Source organism: Scleropages formosus, chromosome 17 (assembly GCF_900964775.1).
Source record: "Scleropages formosus chromosome 17, fSclFor1.1, whole genome shotgun sequence".
Taxonomy (NCBI): domain Eukaryota; kingdom Metazoa; phylum Chordata; class Actinopteri; order Osteoglossiformes; family Osteoglossidae; genus Scleropages; species Scleropages formosus.
Genome location: NC_041822.1, coordinates 24,923,040 through 24,942,152, shown reverse-complemented (window position 1 = coordinate 24,942,152; position 19,113 = coordinate 24,923,040). Strand labels below are relative to the sequence as shown.

Below are 19,113 nucleotides of genomic sequence, written 5' to 3'. Positions count from 1 at the left end.
CTGTGGAGAACACAGCTGGAACACTTGTCCTCCTCCTCCTCCTCCTCTTTGCCTGTTAGTCTCTCTCCCCCACTGCCAGTAGAAACCTTCTTTAGTCTTTGTCTTTGATCGGGTAGAAGAGACCTTGGGTGCTTATCTGAGTAAAACCATCTCTCTTCTAGGACTCGTTCCAGCTGTGTGAGGTGGGTCTGGATTACCGACACCGACGCTCTCAGGTCCGGCCTCCAATCGAGAACACGAAGTGCAGTGCCCACAGGAGAGTTTGGAAAAAGATGCTTAGACAGCAGGGGACACAGTGGTTAGAGCCTTCCGTTTGAAGAAACCAGGTTCGAATCCCACCTTTTGTTCTGCTTCTCTTGATCTGTTGATACAGTAAAAACTACTTTGCTGTATAAATGGGTAAATCAGAGTAAGTAGCTCAGTGTAATTCACCTTGGAGAAAGGCGTGACGTATTGATTTCAAAAATTGTTCATGAGCAAGAAATTGGAGTGGAAACACGGTTGGATTTTAGGGTTTTTTAATAGAGATATACATTTCTTTTTAAATTATTTTCTCAAGAAAAAAGCATTGCCCCAAAATCTATACAAAAATATAAAGGGAAATATGAAGTGCCATACTGCCACATATACAACATGAAAGTATTTTACAAGAACACCCCCCTCGTGGTTCGGAAACAAAAGCAGTGTCAGATACTACAGGCCAATTGACACCAGAAGCTCCAAGCGGTTTAGAAGTTGATCCGTTTCCTCCCTCCTTCGCCATCATCTCTCGCGTTCTCCTCACACAACTTTACACACACCGTCGACACCAGACTCCACACATGGGTTTCCGCAGCGCAAACCATCGCTTCTCCAGCTGCCGTCGCCACGCCGATCGTCCCTGAGCCGCCGTACGGCAGATTGCTCTCAGCCCGAGTCATAATGACCCGCTTCTTTCATCTGCCGTCATTAGTGGCCGAGGACCGCGGATCTCTGCGGCGACGCCGCTGTTTGCCGGAGCCGTAATCGTAAGCCAAATTAAAGGTACCTTCCCCGAGCCTTCAAAGTGGGACGACCCATCTGAAACCGTTCTGCTCAAAGCCTCGGATCGCCGCGTCTCCCTCCGAGCAACGCGTCCAACATCTTGTCCCCGTTTTCACAAACGTCCCCCAAGCTTCCCTCTGAACCGCTTTCCGCTCATAGGAAGCGGCTCAGCCGAGGCCTCAAAGTGTAACCGAAGATATTTAAGAAAAGATTTTTTTTTTTTTTTTTTTTTTTTTTAAAAACTGCTGTAAGAGGCAAGCGAAGATGCGGAGATGTGTTCTTAACAAGGTAACTGAGGTAAGAAACCGTTTAGAATTAAAGTACAGGTCCAATATGAAACTTTTCATAGCCCGGATATAGAAGACCGACAATCAGAATGGAGTACGGCAAACGTGTATCGGGGTCGTCCTAAAAATACAGGACAGGGATGAGGACGACTCTCCGCTTTAGCCGTATCGGATGTGGACGGGAGGAGCTGAGATCATGTTTACTTTGCTTGGACGGAGGCCTGGACTGTACAGGTCCGCGTGGGGAAGGATGGGTCGCGGAGCACAGACAGCAGACGCACCGCACCGCAGGCCCGGCTCTTGGCTGATATGGGCCTTGAACGGAGACCTGGGAACACGTGTCCTTCCGCAGAGCGGACACGCCCCCACGGCCCACCGCAGCACGCCACACACACGCCTGCCAGGCCCAGAAGCCCTTTCCCTCCCCGCTTTCCGAACGAACATCTGCTCCGACACACGGAAGAGAGGAGGACGGAGGTCTGGCCTGCCGTACTGCCGCGATCCTGCTTTAGCCATTACGGCCTTTCCACGGCTGTCCCCCCCCCCCCCCATGTGTCTGAGAACGTTCTTCTTCCCCCAGATTCCTTCCCACACAAAGGCGACGGAGACAGACGTGAAAATGCAGGAACGTCGGACTTCTGTTTCCGAACGCCAGTTTGCCCAAAGGCGTTAACTTTGTCTGATCGCTCAGAACTCCTTTCTCTCCAGTTTGGTCAACATACCAGATAAGATTCTCTCCTTCCACTTCCCAGCATGCTCTCTGCACAAGGCTTCCTGGAAACATCATCGCTCAACTATTTCTCTTGCGCACATGAACCTTTTATTTCCCGAGGTAGAAATGTCTCTCTCTCACTCGCCCGCTCACACCGTTTCATGGGTTACTGTTTTCCTAGAATAGAAATAACTGGCAGGTCATGTTGCGTTACGTGAGAGCGGAAGCACGCCGACGTGAAAGAAAAAGAGCTCTGAACAACAGGCACGAAGGAAGAATACGAAACGGTCGAAGCGGAAATGTTGTCTCTTTTTGTCGCTCGCAATATTCCGTCCACTGGTATCGGAGCTCGCGAGGATCGTTCCGCTGCAGCCCTCGTCGCTTCTCGGTGAGCGTTCTTACGAAAGCGGCTGGAGATTCCTGTTGCGTAAAGCGGTACCGGCACCGATTGGCAGCCGCGGCGAGTGGCGCTACCTCATTTTTACTGCGCGTTTCCTCCGACCACTTCCTGTCCTCCTGCCTGGTCTGGATTCGGTCCACATTCTCTGCGAATTCAGTCCCGGCTCGTGTAAACAGAGGTCTGACCACTTGCCCGTCTCCCGGAACCGCTCCCTACGAAATTTGCCCGCCACCTCCCGGAAGCGCTGCAGCAATATTCTTGACAAACGGAGGACACAAAAAACGTCCCGGTCCACGTTACGGACAGAGCCGATGGATCGGCCAACACGGCAGCTTTGGCAGAAACTTCCCAGTTGCTGCGAACCGCCGAGACGGGACTTCCTGGCGATACGAAGACTTTGGTCCAACCTTTCAAAGTGCTTGTTATTGCAAGTGTGCTCAGCCTCCTCCCCACCGGCGTTGTGTATCCGGCGCGGGGTAATAAAAAGCACATTTTGAGAGCGAGAGCAATCCAGCTTCTACATAGCTCTGCATGCGTGTCAACCGTACCTCGGCTGACCTGCTCCCTCAAGGCAGCAGCAAGTTCTGGAACGTGCCAGCTATCACGCTAGCGCACACGCTAACAGTTGCTAACATTTGATCGCTGAGTGCTTGGTGCCGCAGGGTTTATGGGCAAAAATGGACGGTTACCTCCGTTACGGCTGCAGTGAGGAGCGTGCAGCTCTGGGTTCTGCCGTAATCCTCGGAAATCCACAGCGCTACAATGTGGGGGGGTGGAGGCCACGAAGCATTGAGCGAGCAGAGAGCTGCCGTCCGACTCAGACGACCACACATCTGAACTTATTTGTCGACATGGATGAAGCTTCCCAGCGGATCCGTCTCGACTGGAACGAGAGTGACGGCGCTGCCGCCCGGAACAACCAGTACGCGTATCCCCAACCCTGGTCCTCCGCGCCCTTGTAGAACTCGCATCACACGGATACACATCGACTCAGAACTGTCACCTGACCTTCGAGTTCCTGACACCGAATTGAGGAAACGGGATCCAACTTGACACGAGATGCTGCCTTCCCCAACCCGCCATGAAGTGAGCAGCTCCCCCCTGCCAGCTGCGGCAAGTGTAGCGAAGAACAGGGCTACAATAGCAGCCGCTGAACACAAGAGGCACAATTCTCTTCCCTACGGCATCTAATCCGAAGCTGCGACTCAGAAGGACGGAATACAGAAGTTGGCGAGCGGACAGATGGATGAGATCAGAACACGCTTGTGCACTATGAGTACTGGGTAGGCTGTAAACACGGACGCACAGACTGGCACACGCGCCCAACTGAGCACGTGCGCGACAGAAGTTCCCATTTTCCCACGCGTTTGGACAGAGGCGGAATTCCAGCAGTCCTTGTCTCCTGCCCGCACTTCCCAGGCCGCCCGCCAGCCCGCCGGCTTTAAAGGTCCTCGGTGTAGATGATGCAGGGTCCGGCGTCCTCGCTGGACTGCAGCTGGACGCTGGAGATGAAGCGGCGGCTGGGGCTCATGCTGCCGCAGCGCAGCGTGGTGCGGTACGAGCTCTTGGCGTGCTTCGGGAACACGATGGTGGCGCTGCAATAGTGCAGCGGGCGCTGCCGCGGCTCCAGCCACACCTGAGACTTGTAGCTGCGCCACGTGCAGTCGCGCACCGCCACCACCGTCTCACTGTAGCTCGTAACCGTGGGAACTGGCACGCAGTACACCTGGTCGCGGTAGTGCCGGTCCGAGTCATACCTCACCTCCGAGTTGCACCTTCACAGGTAAAAAAAATTATTTTTCCAGTCAATTCAATTTAAATATATTTGAGAAATAGTTTTACAGCACAGTACAAAGTCATTTGTCCCTTTGCAAAAGGAATTCACATAAATCAGTGTGTTGCTGGAGATTCTGTGCTCCCAAGGCCCACAACTGATACCCATTTATACTGAAATATCACCAAATCCCATTAAAATTGGCACAGTTACTCTTGTAGTTAAAATTACTTACTGATTGTTATTGATCTTTTAGAGGTATTATGTCCTGTACGGCTAACAAACAGAACACACACACGACAACAAATGTATTAATTCAACCTATGATACCAAAAAAAAAAAACATTAAAGAGAAAGGAAAGAAAACAATGAAAATGAACTGACACTCATGGGACAAGTGGACATGGTTTGGAAAGTCCACACAGGGACATGACCGCTGAGATGAGAACAGGTGAAACTGGTAAACAAGGGCTGACGGGAGGGTGAGAAAGTTAACGCGACACAAGACAAACTGTAACTGAGGAGACTTTGTGGCGTCTCTGGTCTCGCAGCACTCAGCTGGAGGCACAAAATCCAGATCTGGTCCTTGTAAATATTAAGAAATGTTTCTTAAATTGCGGCCGAGGGCATTAAACGAAACCGATGCTTGCACCGTGGGGACACCGTGTCCCTTGTCTAGTCCTGCATGTTGTGAAGCAAACACTAGATGGAGCCACGCAAAGGACAAGGTCATCAGAGCAGAGAGAGGAACCGTATCGGGGTTCAGGGTATGAAAGGTAAACCCTCTTCAGCTGCAGGATGTACCGCCCTCATGATACCCGAGCCCCTAATTGCTTTTTTGAAAGGGGAAAAAAAGTGGATATTAAATAATCTGGCTTTTCAGATGTAATTTTAGGCCTCGACTGAAATATTTAAATCCTTCGGGAGCGAGAGCACAGCCACCGTACACGCCACATGGGCTGCTTTTCCTGACACGGGTCGGCCGTTACCTGATCTCCTGTCCTGGCCGTGGGTTCACTTCGATGCTCTCCCCAAAGATGACGGGGAACATGCGTGCCTTGGACTCTGTCCCCGGGGAGTTCAGGAGCAGGTAGGGCAGCTGCAAGGGGACAAAGAGAAGACGTGTCCAAAACTGCGCTCCGGGACGATTTACCCGTCTTACCTCTGTACGGCGACTCGGCATTTTTGAAATCACAAATTAATCTGAAATCGACTATAACGATTCTCCTTCCTCTTCCTCGGCAGACTGCAATGCTGTATTTTTCTCCTCAACTTACAAACATAGTTGTTCACACCTTTTGTTTATAACTCCAGAGTTACATTTAACACTAGAGCACAATCAGTAAAAGGTGCCGCCACTCCTCGGTGCATTCGCTGGCTTGGTGCTGCAAAAGTCCCAAATGTAGCTACAAATAAAAAGTACAATTTAACATCTTATTAACTCTGAACTGCTTAAAAATTGACACAAATGTAAAAAATTAAAATATGTCCACAAACTTCTGCTTGTTGGCAACTGTTGACCAATTGGTCCCATAAACGCGTTAGGTGTTACCACACGGGGGGTGCGGTGGCGCAGTGGGTTGGACCACAGTCCTGCTCTCCGGTGGGTCTGGGGTTCGAGTCCCGCTTGGGGTGCCCTGCGACGGGCTGGCATCCCATCCTGGGTGTGTCCCCTCCCCCTCCGGCCTTGCGCCCTGTGTTGCCGGGTTGGGCTCCGGTTCCCCGTGACCCCGTATGGGACAAGCGGCTCTGAAAGTGTGTGTGTGTGTGTGTGTGTGTGTGTGTGTGTGTGTGTTACCACACTCTTATCCTGTTGGGTGCTCTTTGCTGCCTTCTCTAGGCTAGGAGGGAAACACACTTGGGTATCGACTGACCAGTACGGAGTCTAAGAACGTCTCTCCGGCAGACGCATATCTGTACGGGTGTGTGTACAAATGTCACTGCGCAAGAGCTCTTCTGGAGTGTGTGTCGTGCTTTCCTGGCTTTGCCTTCTCAGCAGAAAATGCTAGAATGATGTGAATGAAGTTACTGTCCCTCGGTCCGTCCCAACTGCTCACATCTATTTACATGTACAGTCATTTCTCCGCAACCTCCATAATTCATCGTTCCAGTGATCAATACACTACGATGTACAATATATCCCTGGATGAATCATTTAAGTAGTTTAATTTATTCATGCTATCTCCCCATTTTAATTAATCTCTGTCTCGTTCAGAGACATCAGGACAACCAGCACGTTCCTCCTACAGGCAGTGGGAAGAAAGGCCAATAATAAAATGCGCTTTGTCGTCTCCCAGTTGTACGTCGCTCCGATAAATGAATAAATTAAATGTAGAAATATCCGAGCCACAATCCGACCAACTTTCGTATTAAGGACGGCGCTCCTGTCCGAGCACTCGGGCGCATCTCTGCCCAAGGGAGGGTCACGTCCCACCTTCAGCCAAGGCCAGGGACGCGTGGAGCTCCTCGGGGTTGGAACTTGGTGTACGTCTGTTTGCTCCCCAGCTGTTACAGCTGCTTCAGTCACCCTGGTAATACCACCCCCATACCTCAGTTGCTTCTGACTGACAGTGTGTGTTTGCGTTCTTTGGGGGCACGCGTAGTCCACGCCGAATGTGCTACGTTTCCGCGCACGTCTCCGAGGCTCACGCAGCTGCGTGGGGGCTGCTCGGTGCCTGTTGCATGTTCGCTGACCCAAAGCGGTCAGAGTCCAAGCACAAACCTCGGATAAACACGGAGTCTCATTGCACCACATCCGTGGAGCACCAGCTGGGAAACCTCACCGCTTCCTGCACCTCCCTAGAACACATCGGCTCGTTCAGGCTTTGCGTTCGACCCGCGACAGCCGACGCTTCCTGTCTGAAGCGCACTGGCACACGGGTTCCAGTCGCTCTGTCTGTGTCTCATTCAAACGCACGGCTGCGGCTCAGAGCACCGCATTAATAACACCTTTCAAGTGTAGCCAGGGGCCCTTTCTTTACCGCTCCCTCTGACTCCCTCTCTCATTACAGTCCGTGGGCTGCAATAGCCAAGGACACGGCAAAGACGCTGCAGTGGTGGAGAGTAACTGCATTCCACCATGAAACTGATAGCCAGTGAAGAACAGCTGCCAGCGACCTGTGTTCTCTACTGCAGGGGGTGGATCCAGTTGATCCATCCATCCATCCATCCATCCATCCATCCATTCCTCCCTCCCTCACATCCCAAATTGTCAGACACCGCTGGACTCTGCAGGTCTCCAGAACCAAACTGCATGTGTGAAGCCATTCATTCCCCAAAAACAACACTCTGACTGAACGATGAGAAGAAACACCACCAGCCACTCAACAGGACAGAGATGCACAACCCTCTCCAGCCTCGACTCTTTATCCCCAGGAATTTCTTGGCAAGGTTTGAAAGTGCAAGCACTTGTGGATTGGAGGTGGGGTGGGGGGATCTTGTGGATTCCCACCCCCCACACTCCACACTCCACATGTGGGTCGCATCGCTCACCGAGTCACATACGGAACCCATTCCCCCCCGAACCCGTGCCGCCCAAAGCGCCGTGCCAGACCGTGGAGCCCTCCGCTGCATGCAGACGGGCACACACACACACACACAAAAAACAGAAAACGACATGCACACATTTCATCGTGAGCATATGTGGATGCTCCACCATGTTTTTATATTGTAACATTCACATTTAACAACCAGCAAAAGCATCTCGGTGGGCTGAATCCTTCAGAGACTTTGCGACCTGGGGGGAGGCGTCCCTCTGCAAGGACGAGGGAGAGGAGCTGGAGAGGTGGAGCGCACCACACCGCTCCCTGGGCGGCTCACACACAGCCTGGCGTTGACAAATACACCATGCGGCCGATCGGAAATGCAATAAATCACAGGCAAAGAAATAAACTTGCTGTACGGAGGGGATAAAGATAACACTTTAGCTTAACGACCTCGGCTGGGTTTATTTCCCCTCGAACCTCATCCCCCAGTGGGGCTACCGGTATCCCGGCTCCCCGCGTTAACCCTTGAGACACCCGAGCGAGGCTTCGCTCGTTACATTTCACCACACTCCAGAGAGAGGAAATTGCTGCTTTCCCTTTCATGCAGAAAGAAGGGATTTCCACAGACCCACACTTTTGCAAAAATAACCCCTTTGACATTGTTTGAACGGTTGTGCGGTTTTGCTTTTGGGTTTTGTCTTTCGGTGCAGCAACATCAACCCAGGTTTAAATTAGCAAACGGGAGTCATCCCGTTCTTATGCAACAGCCTGCAAGAGCTTGCCGCCGTGCAGCATCGCGCTCCAAAATAGTGTCGGAGATCGTTCTTAGAGGGCATAGCAAAACAGCAGACCAAAATAGAGCCGAGGAGGAAAACACCCCGGGCCGTACAAGAAGATGCATGTCAGGCGTCCGCCGTAGGAAAGGCCGAGCCGACAGTTGGGGAGGAACAAAGGGAGAACCGCCAGTTTGCTGCCGCATGCTCGACTTTCGGGAGGTTCTCTTACACCCACACGCTTCCCCTCCCAGTTCTAAGATCGGGAAGGTAAAATGTACAAAGCGTGACAAGGAGAAATGGACAACACCATTCCTCACACGGTGGGGCTGGCGCAAAGCCGTAGGGTAACGCTACAGACTCGCGGGGACAGTGATAGCGGATGGCATTCTGCGAGGTAATGCTCGCTAATGAAACCAGTGTGTTTTCTATACAACGTTATTGGATTATGAAACAAGACAAATTAATGTGGAGCAACAAGTTTTGTGTGTTTTTTTCTTTCCATTTTTTGCTAAATGCCCAGGATTGAGCTCGCGCTCGCCTCCCTCGTTCACACCCACAGGACTCTGCCAAGAGGCATTTGAAGAATTACCCTAAAACGTCGTATCGACAACGAGCCATGAAAAAATAAAAATCTCAGCCCTTCTGATCTTTTATCCAGAGTTGCGATGAAAGGCAAAGTACAGGAACGCATGCTTATCGGGGAATTGGAGCTTGCAGGGAAATAGTAACATTAGCATGGTGGGCGTACAGGGAGTGATTGTCTTCCAACTCAGGATAGCCGTACGTGCCTCAAGTCAGAGTGGTGGGGTAGCGGCAGAGCCGGGAGGCCATGGAGTGCCAGGAAGGAAGTGTCCCCCCCTCACTGAGGCTTGCATTGTACTTCTCTTCACTTGAGCCCTTCCTGTTCCAGGCCCACAAAGAACCTGGCGGGGGTGGGGGTTGCTGGGGTCACAGCCTATTATTCTCTCCTCTGTGATGTTTACAGTTCTGTTTAATGCCCGATCCCCATGTGGTCAGCTGGTCATGCAAGCAGAGTTGAGGACAAAGGGGGTTTTACACCTGAACTGCTGCCGTTGATGAACAGTTGGGGTCATTTAGCAGGGGACAGCGGGAAACGTAAGGGTCAGAACTGCAGCTTTTAGACTCCAAGATTTCGGGTTCAAATCCCACCTTGTGCCGTAGTACCCTTCAGCTAGATACTAGCCCTCCATTTTTTTTAAAAATCTCCCAGCTATATAAATGGGAAAGTAACTGTAGGTAGCTAAACAGTCAGTCTCTTTGGAGAAAATTGTCCACGAAATGAGTCGATGTGAATTTGGACACTACGGGTGGTTGGGACGCTACAAACCGCCCAACAGTATGACTGGATGGGGCACTATGAATGAGAGGGAAACTAAGAGCACGGCGGCAGTAGTAATTGTTAGGATACCATGAAGGGGTGGGGCTCTACCTATGGATGGCTCATGCTCTTCACTGCACTGATGCACGTCTACTGAGAGGCTGAATGACATCAATAATGTAGCAGCCGACTCTGCAGCCTCATTTGATGTAATTTCCAACAGCCAATTACAAGATGACTGATAGAGTCAACGGCGGGTTATGAGCCAGGTGCCGTCGAAGGCCCCAGGGTGGATTGGCGTACTGCGATTCCACTCAGCTGGGGCATTATAGCTCTCAAATGCAGCCGACTGGCTACATTAAATCCGAGGACCGATCTCACTGGGTCACGCCTCGCCCCAACGTATCAAGACCAACCACCCCAATTCTCGGCGGTGCTTCGCTGTGGTCGACCTACAGAGGCCACCCGTGATCTCACAGAGCAAACGAAAGCCCGAGAACTCGATAGTGCGCAGGTGAACACGGGGGACGTGGTGGGGAGTGTCCGAGGGCTTCCCCTGCAGCGGGCCCCGAGGGCCTGCAAGTCGGGGGACCCTAAAAGCCACTAGGCTTGACCAGCTCACCTACATTCCGCTGCTGCCACTGGGCAATTTAGGTCTGTGACAAACTGGGACAAATGAGGGCTTTTACCTTGGTGAGGGGAAAATGTGTTCATTTGTCTTTGCCTACTGAAATTATGTAACTTAAATAATCAGATTTTTCAACCCTTCCATTTATCTGAAACAAAACCCCATGCAGGTCAAAGTGCTTTCGGTAAAAAATTAACTTTTAAATTAGGTTTAAAAACTTCTTGGCGTGCACATGGTTTTTCTTAGTATTATTACCAACAATCAGTCATTGCCAAATCCTTCTCTAAGAATTATGAACTACCTTCAAAATAAATCAGAAACATGAACTCAAACAGGTACAGGTCGTTTCTCATGACATCCGAACAATATCGTAACTGCACACGTTACGCTGCAAGAAATGCCGTAAAAATGTAAATTGATGTTTCCCATAATTTTTGAGAACAATAACTTATTAAAGGAAACTGTAATAAAATGGATTATCTAAAAACAGCATCCCTGGCAGCATCGGTGACCACGGTGACAGAACTTCCACCTTCCTCATTCTTTGTACAAACACCTGGCGTTTGCCTACATGTTTACACACTCGGCCGAGCGCTCAGGAGAACCAGTCACTTCCCATTTTTATTTACTCTCGTTATGTTCACGACTGAACTAATGCCTGTTAAGTGTTCTTTTAATCTGGCTGTGAAACCAGAAGTTAAACAGTCTACTATATATATTATATATATACACAACTATATGCTATGTATGTTTTACATTTAATTTTTTTTTATTTTTCCGTTGACACCATGGGCCTATTTTTTAAAACTTTCACGACTAATTACGTGCGCAGAGAATTAGATACCGTAAAGATTATAATGTTATTTTGACGTTTCTCCATTTAGCGGACACTTCTCTCCAAAGCGCCTTCCAATCAACACTATGTAGTGTTACCAGCCCACACCTTATTCACCCAATAAGGTAACAATAGAACTGTAGCAGAATACAAGTATAATATAATAAAACTGTTTAAAGGTAAAAGTGTCACCAGACTTTGTCCCAGCTGTCATCCATGTGGAGACCGTGTTAAATCTCCCCTCCTCACCTGCATGAGGAACCACCTGTGTGTGGTCGCGAAGCTCACGAGCGGCGCTACGCACTGACGTTTCTGTCACCACGGATACAGACCTGTTCTCTCTCTCCCTACAGCCGTGATTTACAGGAACTCCTCTAAACGAAACGTTTGCACAGCTTGCGTTCGCATCCCGGCAGCGGGACTGCTGGGAAAACAGCTGCTTCGCTATCAGCAGCCACTTTGTTTTGCTCCCATCAGACCCCCAGCGGAACTCCGCTTTGCTCTTATCGGGAGTCTCTTGCAACAAATGATATTTGTGGGGAAGTTGTATGTGGAAAAACAAATTCAGGACTGCAGCTGCCTGATGACTTGACCAACTGCGGGGGGGGGTAAAGTACCGCTGTACTCGACCCCAGACTTCTGGACGAATCTCGTCGCTCTCTCCAGACACGTTTGCGGTCAGTTCCTTACCAGCGCGTGAACACAGCGAACGTAATGCGTCTCCATCAAGACCCTCACGCTGTGGCTTTACTGCGGGAGGGTGGGAGACGGGACGGGACGTCGGTTGCGCTCACCAGCTTGCCTTCTCTGCCCTCCTTCCTGCAGGGCCCGTGGTGCTCCGGTGGGGGGGCGCAGCTGGCCGCCCGGGACTCCAGCAGAGCTGGGGACAGCGAGTAGAAGGGCGGGCTGGGGCTGGGGGGCAACCCGGAGTCCGGACTGTCGAGCAGCCCCTCCCGGTTCTTTCCTTTCAGACTCTCATCCATAGCTTGTAGATGTAGGTGCCCCACCATCTCTGGGACGGCTGAGTGCGAGGGGGGGTGGGGGGGAAAGGGGGCCGCGGCGTGGAAAGTCCGCCCTCCGGCTGCCCGGCCTGTGGCCGACGGTCCGAGGCTCCGGCGAAAGGCTCCGGGAAAAGGCTCCCGAGACGATCCGAGAGCTTCGGGCAAATCCAGCAGCTGCTCCTAGAGGAGGTAAAGACAGAAGACGTGGTGTGAGTGCGAGCGCCACTCGCCGCCGCCGGTGTCACGAGGAGGCTTCGCACGTTCGGCGCCACGCGGGTGGGGGGGGGCGGTCAGGGGGGTCCTTGCAGAAAGACAGATGTACTTTGAAGGTACCGAACATCCGCATCTCCGCGCGCAAAACAGGGGGGAGGAGAAGGAGAAGGAGCAGAAGAGAAGACGAAAGGAGAAAATTAAGTACCGGGAAGAGCGGCGGTCCGTCCGGTCCTGCGGGATCCGAAGGTCCTCCTGAGAGACTCTAGTCTAGCCGAGCGCGTCTTGCCTCTGCGCGCTGCGCGTCGGGGACCTTCCTCTTAACTACTCTCTCTCTCTCTCTCTCTCTCTCTCTCTCTCTCTCACTCACTCTCTCTCGCTCTCATACACACACACACACACACACACACACACACACACTCACTCACTCACTCACTCTCTCTCTCTCACTCACCTGGAGCGGATCCAGCCCTAGCGGCGCGCTGGACCGTTTCCAACTGTGAGCGCTAGCGCGAGCACTCCCAAACAAGCCTTGGTCCAGCACCGCTGACCGGTAGTGACCACGGCCTGAGCAGCGCTGAGCGACACCGACTGACAGAGACGGACAGGATGTGGCGCACGAGCGCTGCGGCCTCTGTTTTTAAAGCGAAATGTTACTTAAATTGAAAGTAAATACTGAAGAAGGAAGCGGCGGAAGTCGCATCTCGCGCGCATTTCAGTCACTGAACGCGTCTCGGCGTCGCGCGCCACCTGAGCCGCTGGCCGAGCGCGAGCCCGTTTCTCCCGCGGATTCCCGCCCAGGGGCTTCTCACTTAGAGAAAGTGTAAAAGAAGTAAAACGGGTCCGTGCGGCGCTGTACCACCGTTTACTCTGGTATTTTACGTACCGTTTCTCGTGTGTTTCAGTGTGTTAGTGCCTGTAACTATTACCATGATTGTCAGTACCATGAAATTCCCCACCACGTTTCATGGTGAAGCAGTGAGTGAAGTGACACATCACATCCTGTCTTTCCAACGTGTAAAATATTCCTTTTAAAGCACTTTTTACCCTCACGGTAAACTTACACTTCTTTACCCGTCTTTAAAGATGGGTTTTTTATTGGAGTAATTCGTAGTAAGTAGCACCATGGTACTAAAGACCACAACCACGAGACCGAACCGAACGACCATCCCCGTGGCGGCCCGCTGTATCGTCACGTTTTGACTGTACAACAGCAGTAATAATCAGTTATATCATTTCCTTTAGCCTCTTATGAATATGTAACAATATTGTTTTTTAGTAACACCTCACAGGTCGTGGTCGCGCTCTTACGAGGTCACGTGATTGCCCAGCGCGTGCGTGCGCGTGCGTGCGTGGTCCTCCTGCCCTGTGTTTCGAGTGTTATTCTTATTATCATTAGGAGTGATATTACATATTGATATTATTATTATTATTATTATTATTATTATTATTATTATTATTATTATTGTTTGAAACTGCTGCTGCTGTAGGTGTCCAGCAGCTCGGGGTCACTTGACTTTAAAGGTGTTTCTTTGGGGGGCTCACTGGGCAGGTGGGGTAAAAACATGGACTTCACCACACGATCCGACATGTCTCGTGTGGCGTCCCAGACGGGGGAGGCTTTGGAAATGACACTCTGGGGTGGTGAGTCATTGCTGTAGGGCCCTGGGACACACCCTCCGCCCCCAGCCACTGCAGCCTTCCCCTTACACACACACACACACACACACACGAGGAGCGATGCTGGCCTACTTGGCACAGCTCTCTGCCAAACCAGCTGTGTGAGGCGGGACGCAGGTGCATGCCTGTATGTGTGTGTATGTGTGTGTGTATGTTTTCTGCCTCTCAGCGTCAGTGACAGGGGGCTGTTTCTTGGGCCAGTGAGCTGTCACAGTGGTTTACACACACGTGCCTCTCGAACCCGCGCTGGACGCTCATCTCACGCCGCCGCACCGTCACAGCGCTCCTGTCACAACCTTCCATCAAAACGGCCCAGTTTATGGGTGGGTCTGGTCCACTCTAAATATACCCTGTTTAATACCCCCCTTGAACCCCGGCAGGGCTCCGCCTGCTTTCAGTGACTCGAGGTATTTTGGAAAGTCGGAGGTTTCGGGTTCGAGGGACAGGCGCTCAGCTGTTCCGGTCCCTCCCTTCCTTCCTCTGTCTCAGGAGGTCTTTCTCGAACCCGTCCTGTGTGCTTCTGGGCCCTGGAGCTGAGGCTGGGCTTTGCCTGCTATTGGCTGGACCTGCGTTCGGTCCGCAGGGGGTTGTCCACCCATTGGCTCACTGGGGTTGGCCCCGCCTCCCAGGTGCGCTGACATGGGGCCACACAGGTACGGTCAGTGCAAGGAGATTAGAGCTGTTTGTCCAAACACAGGAACTTCTCACCCTCTTTTACATGTTAACCCCCCCAACCCCCCTGCCCCAAATCCCATAATCCAACTGGTGCAAATGAACCTGATGTGGAGGGTGGGGGTGGTTGGCCATGGTAAACAAATGACTTTCCACGAAACACTGGAACTCTTTGTACAGACTATGAGCACAAGTGTGTGTGTGTGTGTGTGTGTGTGTGTGTGTGTGTGTGTGTGTGTGTGTGTGGTCAGAGAGCCACTGACACCCTGTTCAGCACACACACTCACACATACACACACACAGCTACACACAGTTCTCATAATTAGCTATTTAACTTAAATCTGCATTATTCTTCACAGTGAATTTGCTTCACAATTCATTATGAAAGTTTATTTTCTCCATATTTTAATCTAATTTTTATTTTACTTTTTCAACTCTCTCTTCCTTGAATGACCCGTTTAAAGCAAATATAAGGGCAGCAGGTGCCATCTAGTTACAGCCACCACTTTGTATCCAGAAGGTTCTTGGTTTGAATCCCACCGCCTGCTCTGGTACCCCTGGTCAAGGTACATACCCTGAATTGACAGCGTAAAAATACACTGCTGTATAAATGGGTAAATTGGAGTAACAATCTAAATTGTATTAGATAAATTAATAAAAACATATGAATAATAATAATATATTGATCATGGACCAGATGAACCTGTCCTGCTTCGGGCAAAGCGTCCAGCAGTAAAAATGTGGTAAATTGTGAGCTCTGTCTGCTGAAAGAGGACTTTTGTCTCCTGGAAGCGTGTGCTCGCTGGGCTGGATCAGCAGTCCGGGTGCGGAGTGGGCATGGTCCGCATTTGGAATGTGTGTGTTTCTGCGTATGTGTGCGGTGCTGGGAGACAAAGGGAGGGGAGCAGTTTTACAATGCAAAGCTGCTGCTCTATTTACATTTACACTATTTTACATTCGTATCTCCTAGGTGACTTACAGTGTGACGTCTTGTGTACTGAGCTCCTTACACTGATTTACCTGTCTGTATAGCAGGGTAATTTTTACTCCATCAGTTCAGGGTAAGTACCTTGATCAAGGGTACTAGAGAAGGGGCTATGATCTGAACCTATGATCTTTGAGTGCAAGGCTGCAAGGGAGCCTATTCTTCATGGTTCATGAGAGGTGGGCGTGGCTCTTTAATGTCTCCCCAATGTCGTCGTCACCCATACGGGGGGACAGGACCGACTGGCAGGACTGTGAATCAGCGCAGTGCGCAACCAGTGACTAAACAAGGACACAAACTAGAGGAAAACCCCAAAAACACCTGTGTGAGGTGTGTGTCTCACTGTAGTTTTTATTGTAATTATATTCATGTGTGCAGGGAAACTGGGAGAATGAAAATCTAATGACAGGTGCTTTATCTTTACCAGCCTGAAAATGAGCCACTGAAAATCAGGACTTTGCTTGTGTGTGTATGTGTCCCAGTGCCTTTTACCTGTAACTGGGTACCAGTTGCCTCCACACCACCTTTTCAAGGTCCCTACAAAGGATCTGCCAAGTTTCAACACGAAGGGAAGGCAAATTCCCCACATTCCTTCTCTCTGCCTTGAAGAACTGCTCAGCGAGAAACTCGAACCTGTGACCAGCTGGGCCGGCCAGGTTCCAGAGGCGCTCACAAACTTCAGGTGGTCCCATCTCACATGGAGTTTTCTGCAGGGAGGGGGGGAAGAGGAAGTCATGATCCTTTCATCCCTGACCTTGCTACCAAGGCTGCCCCCCCCCCCCCCCCCCCACACACACACACACACACACACACCCTCTGAGTGACTTGAGGACTGTGAGCAGAATTTGGTTTTTTCACGGTTAATATGGAGCTGTAGGTGGCGTAGCGGTTAAGGGTCGGGACCAGGTCCAGGGAGTCGAACCACCACCCTGTCCTTGGCAAATGCAGTGAAATCTCCACAGTAAACCTTACTGTGACAGTATGTAGTATGTTCTGTATGTCACAGTGTTTACAGCAGGTGGCGCAGTAGTTAGAGCTGCTGCCTTACAGTCCAAGACCTGGGTTCAAATCCCACATCTTGCTGTAGTACCCTTAATCAAAGTGCTTAAGCTGAGCTGATAGAGTAAAAATTACCCTGCTTTCTAAGTTGCCTACCACTGTAAATCAGTGAATAATCAATAATAATTTTAACATTGATAATATTAGTTTTGATAAAACCATAAACTGATGGGACAAAGGGAACTTGAAAGATCAGACTTGAAAGTCCAGTGAAAGATGCAGGTTTGTGACCCTGCCATGGTACCCCAGGAGCTGTTGTTTTTCTGCAAACTGCCCCCCCAGCCCCCTCCAGTCCCCTCCAGACAGGAATCACATCTGCCGACATTGCTGAGCCATTGCTCAAGCGCCCCGTGTGTAAACAGGCTGTTTGGTTGCTGCCCCGAATGATCTGGGTGTGTTTACAGCCATGTGCCACGCTGTCGTGTCCCGACCTGCAAGGAACGGGGGTGCAATCAAACACACACACGCACACACACACACTACATTGACATCTGGACTAATTTGCCGTGTTCATGCACAAACAAACACCCTTACTGCACAGACACACACCTATCCGCATTCTGATACAGACACACCTAAAAAGGACAGTGCGCACACACACACACTTGACTCTGCATACATAGTTTTTGTTCCGCATGAAACTGAGCAGAACTGAACACTGAGAAATATGGATCCCAGACATCGGTGACAAAACACATGCAAGTGTCCTGCTGTACTGCGGTACTCCATGAGGGCAGCAGGTGGCGTACTAGTTAGTGCTTCTATGTTTGGCCACAAAGGAGCTGGTTTCGAATCCCATTTCCAGCTCTCATACCATCAGTGAAGGTACTTCCTGTGAATTGATGCAGTAAAACAATGTCTGCCTGTATACATGGATAACCTGTGTCTCTGTGCCCACAGCTAGTGGTGTAAATCACATTAGGGTTTACTTGTTTTATTTTAATAATGTGTGTCGTCATTTTTTTCATGATTTGTTTTGTCCAGGGGGTGCGGTGGCGCAGTGGGTTGGACCACGGTCCTGCTTTCCGGTGGGTCTGGGGTTCGAGTCCTGCTTGGGGTGCCTTGCGATGGACTGGCGTCCCATCCTGGGTGTGTCCCCTCCCCCTCCGGCCTTGCGCCCTGTGTTACCGGATAGGCTCCGGTTCCCCGTGACCCTGTATGGGACAAGCGGTTCTGAAAATGTGTGTGTGTGTGTGTGTGTGTGTGTGTGTGTGTGTTTTATCCATCATTTTGTTCTATAATTTATATTTTTTATTTTATTGTTATTTTACATTTAATAGAAGAGATTTTTTTACTGTAATTATTGCCTGTTATTGTAATACTAAGTCACTGTGTGTGTACCTTTATACAGCAGGGTAATTTTTGGGGTAAACAGGGTAAATACCTTAATGAAGAGCACTACAGAAGAAGGCAAGACTTGAACCGGGGTCCTTTTAGGTCCAAGACACAAACGCAACCACTACACCACCTGTTACCCAGTCAAAACACCCCCCCCCCCGTGAGCAGCCGGGAGTCAAGGAGCTTCACTGATACTGGGTCCAGGGTACTACCGACAAAGAGTAAAAAATGCACTAAAGAGGCCAGAAAGTGGCAGCGAGCTCATGCTCAAACCTGAGTCCTGCTCGGCCTTGTAGGCTGACAGTAAGAGCAGCCTCCCACCCCCATCCATTCTCATAGCTATTTATCATCCTTCACAACAACTGGAAAACCAAGTCACGAAAAGAGGGGGGAGCGAATATTAAAGAGCTCGTCCAGTTTCGCAACGGATGAATTGGAGTTAAAACTTGTCTCTCGGCGGCTGCTCTGCTGTCGGAACGAGCGTAACGAATACGATGTGTGCGCCTCGGCTCCGCGGAGATACTTTCCTCGTGCTGATTAAATCGCCGGGATAAAGCAGGGGCGGCGACCCGCACACCACATGGGCTGTGCAGAAGTGCCTTTGGAGTGGTTTTAGTTTGCGTACAAACACACACTCACGCATACGTCTATGCCCATTACTTCGGTCTCCGCGTCGGCAGACACTGTTTCGCTCTGCTCTTGACTCCAGTCGCCCGAGTCATGTACCGTGTTCAGTTCGCCGCATTCTCGGGTCGCTCGGACAAAGGCTGTGATCTGATTGAGAGGTCGAGCAGCTTTCCGTCGGTGTCTCTACGCTGAAACTCGTATCTCATGTTCGATGCTCCGCATCACATCTCTGGCCACGGAACTCAGGCTGGAAAGCAGGTAGCTACAGATGTTTGCTAAAGC

At 50.7% G+C, this 19,113-nt stretch overlaps 1 protein-coding gene across 1 annotated transcript; it reads right to left on the bottom strand.

Moving 5' to 3' along the window:
* Positions 1-501: 501 nt before the first annotated feature.
* rflna (refilin A) lies at positions 502-12,782 on the bottom strand. The gene is made up of 4 exons (XM_029259444.1): positions 12,679-12,782; positions 12,054-12,440; positions 5,186-5,295; positions 502-4,197 (listed from the first exon to the last, which is right to left on the bottom strand). The coding sequence occupies exons 2-4, from the start codon at positions 12,267-12,269 to the stop codon at positions 3,864-3,866; spliced, it is 660 nt and encodes a 219-aa protein (XP_029115277.1). The 5' UTR covers positions 12,270-12,440; positions 12,679-12,782; the 3' UTR covers positions 502-3,863.
* Between the last annotated feature and the right edge of the window lie 6,331 nt (positions 12,783-19,113).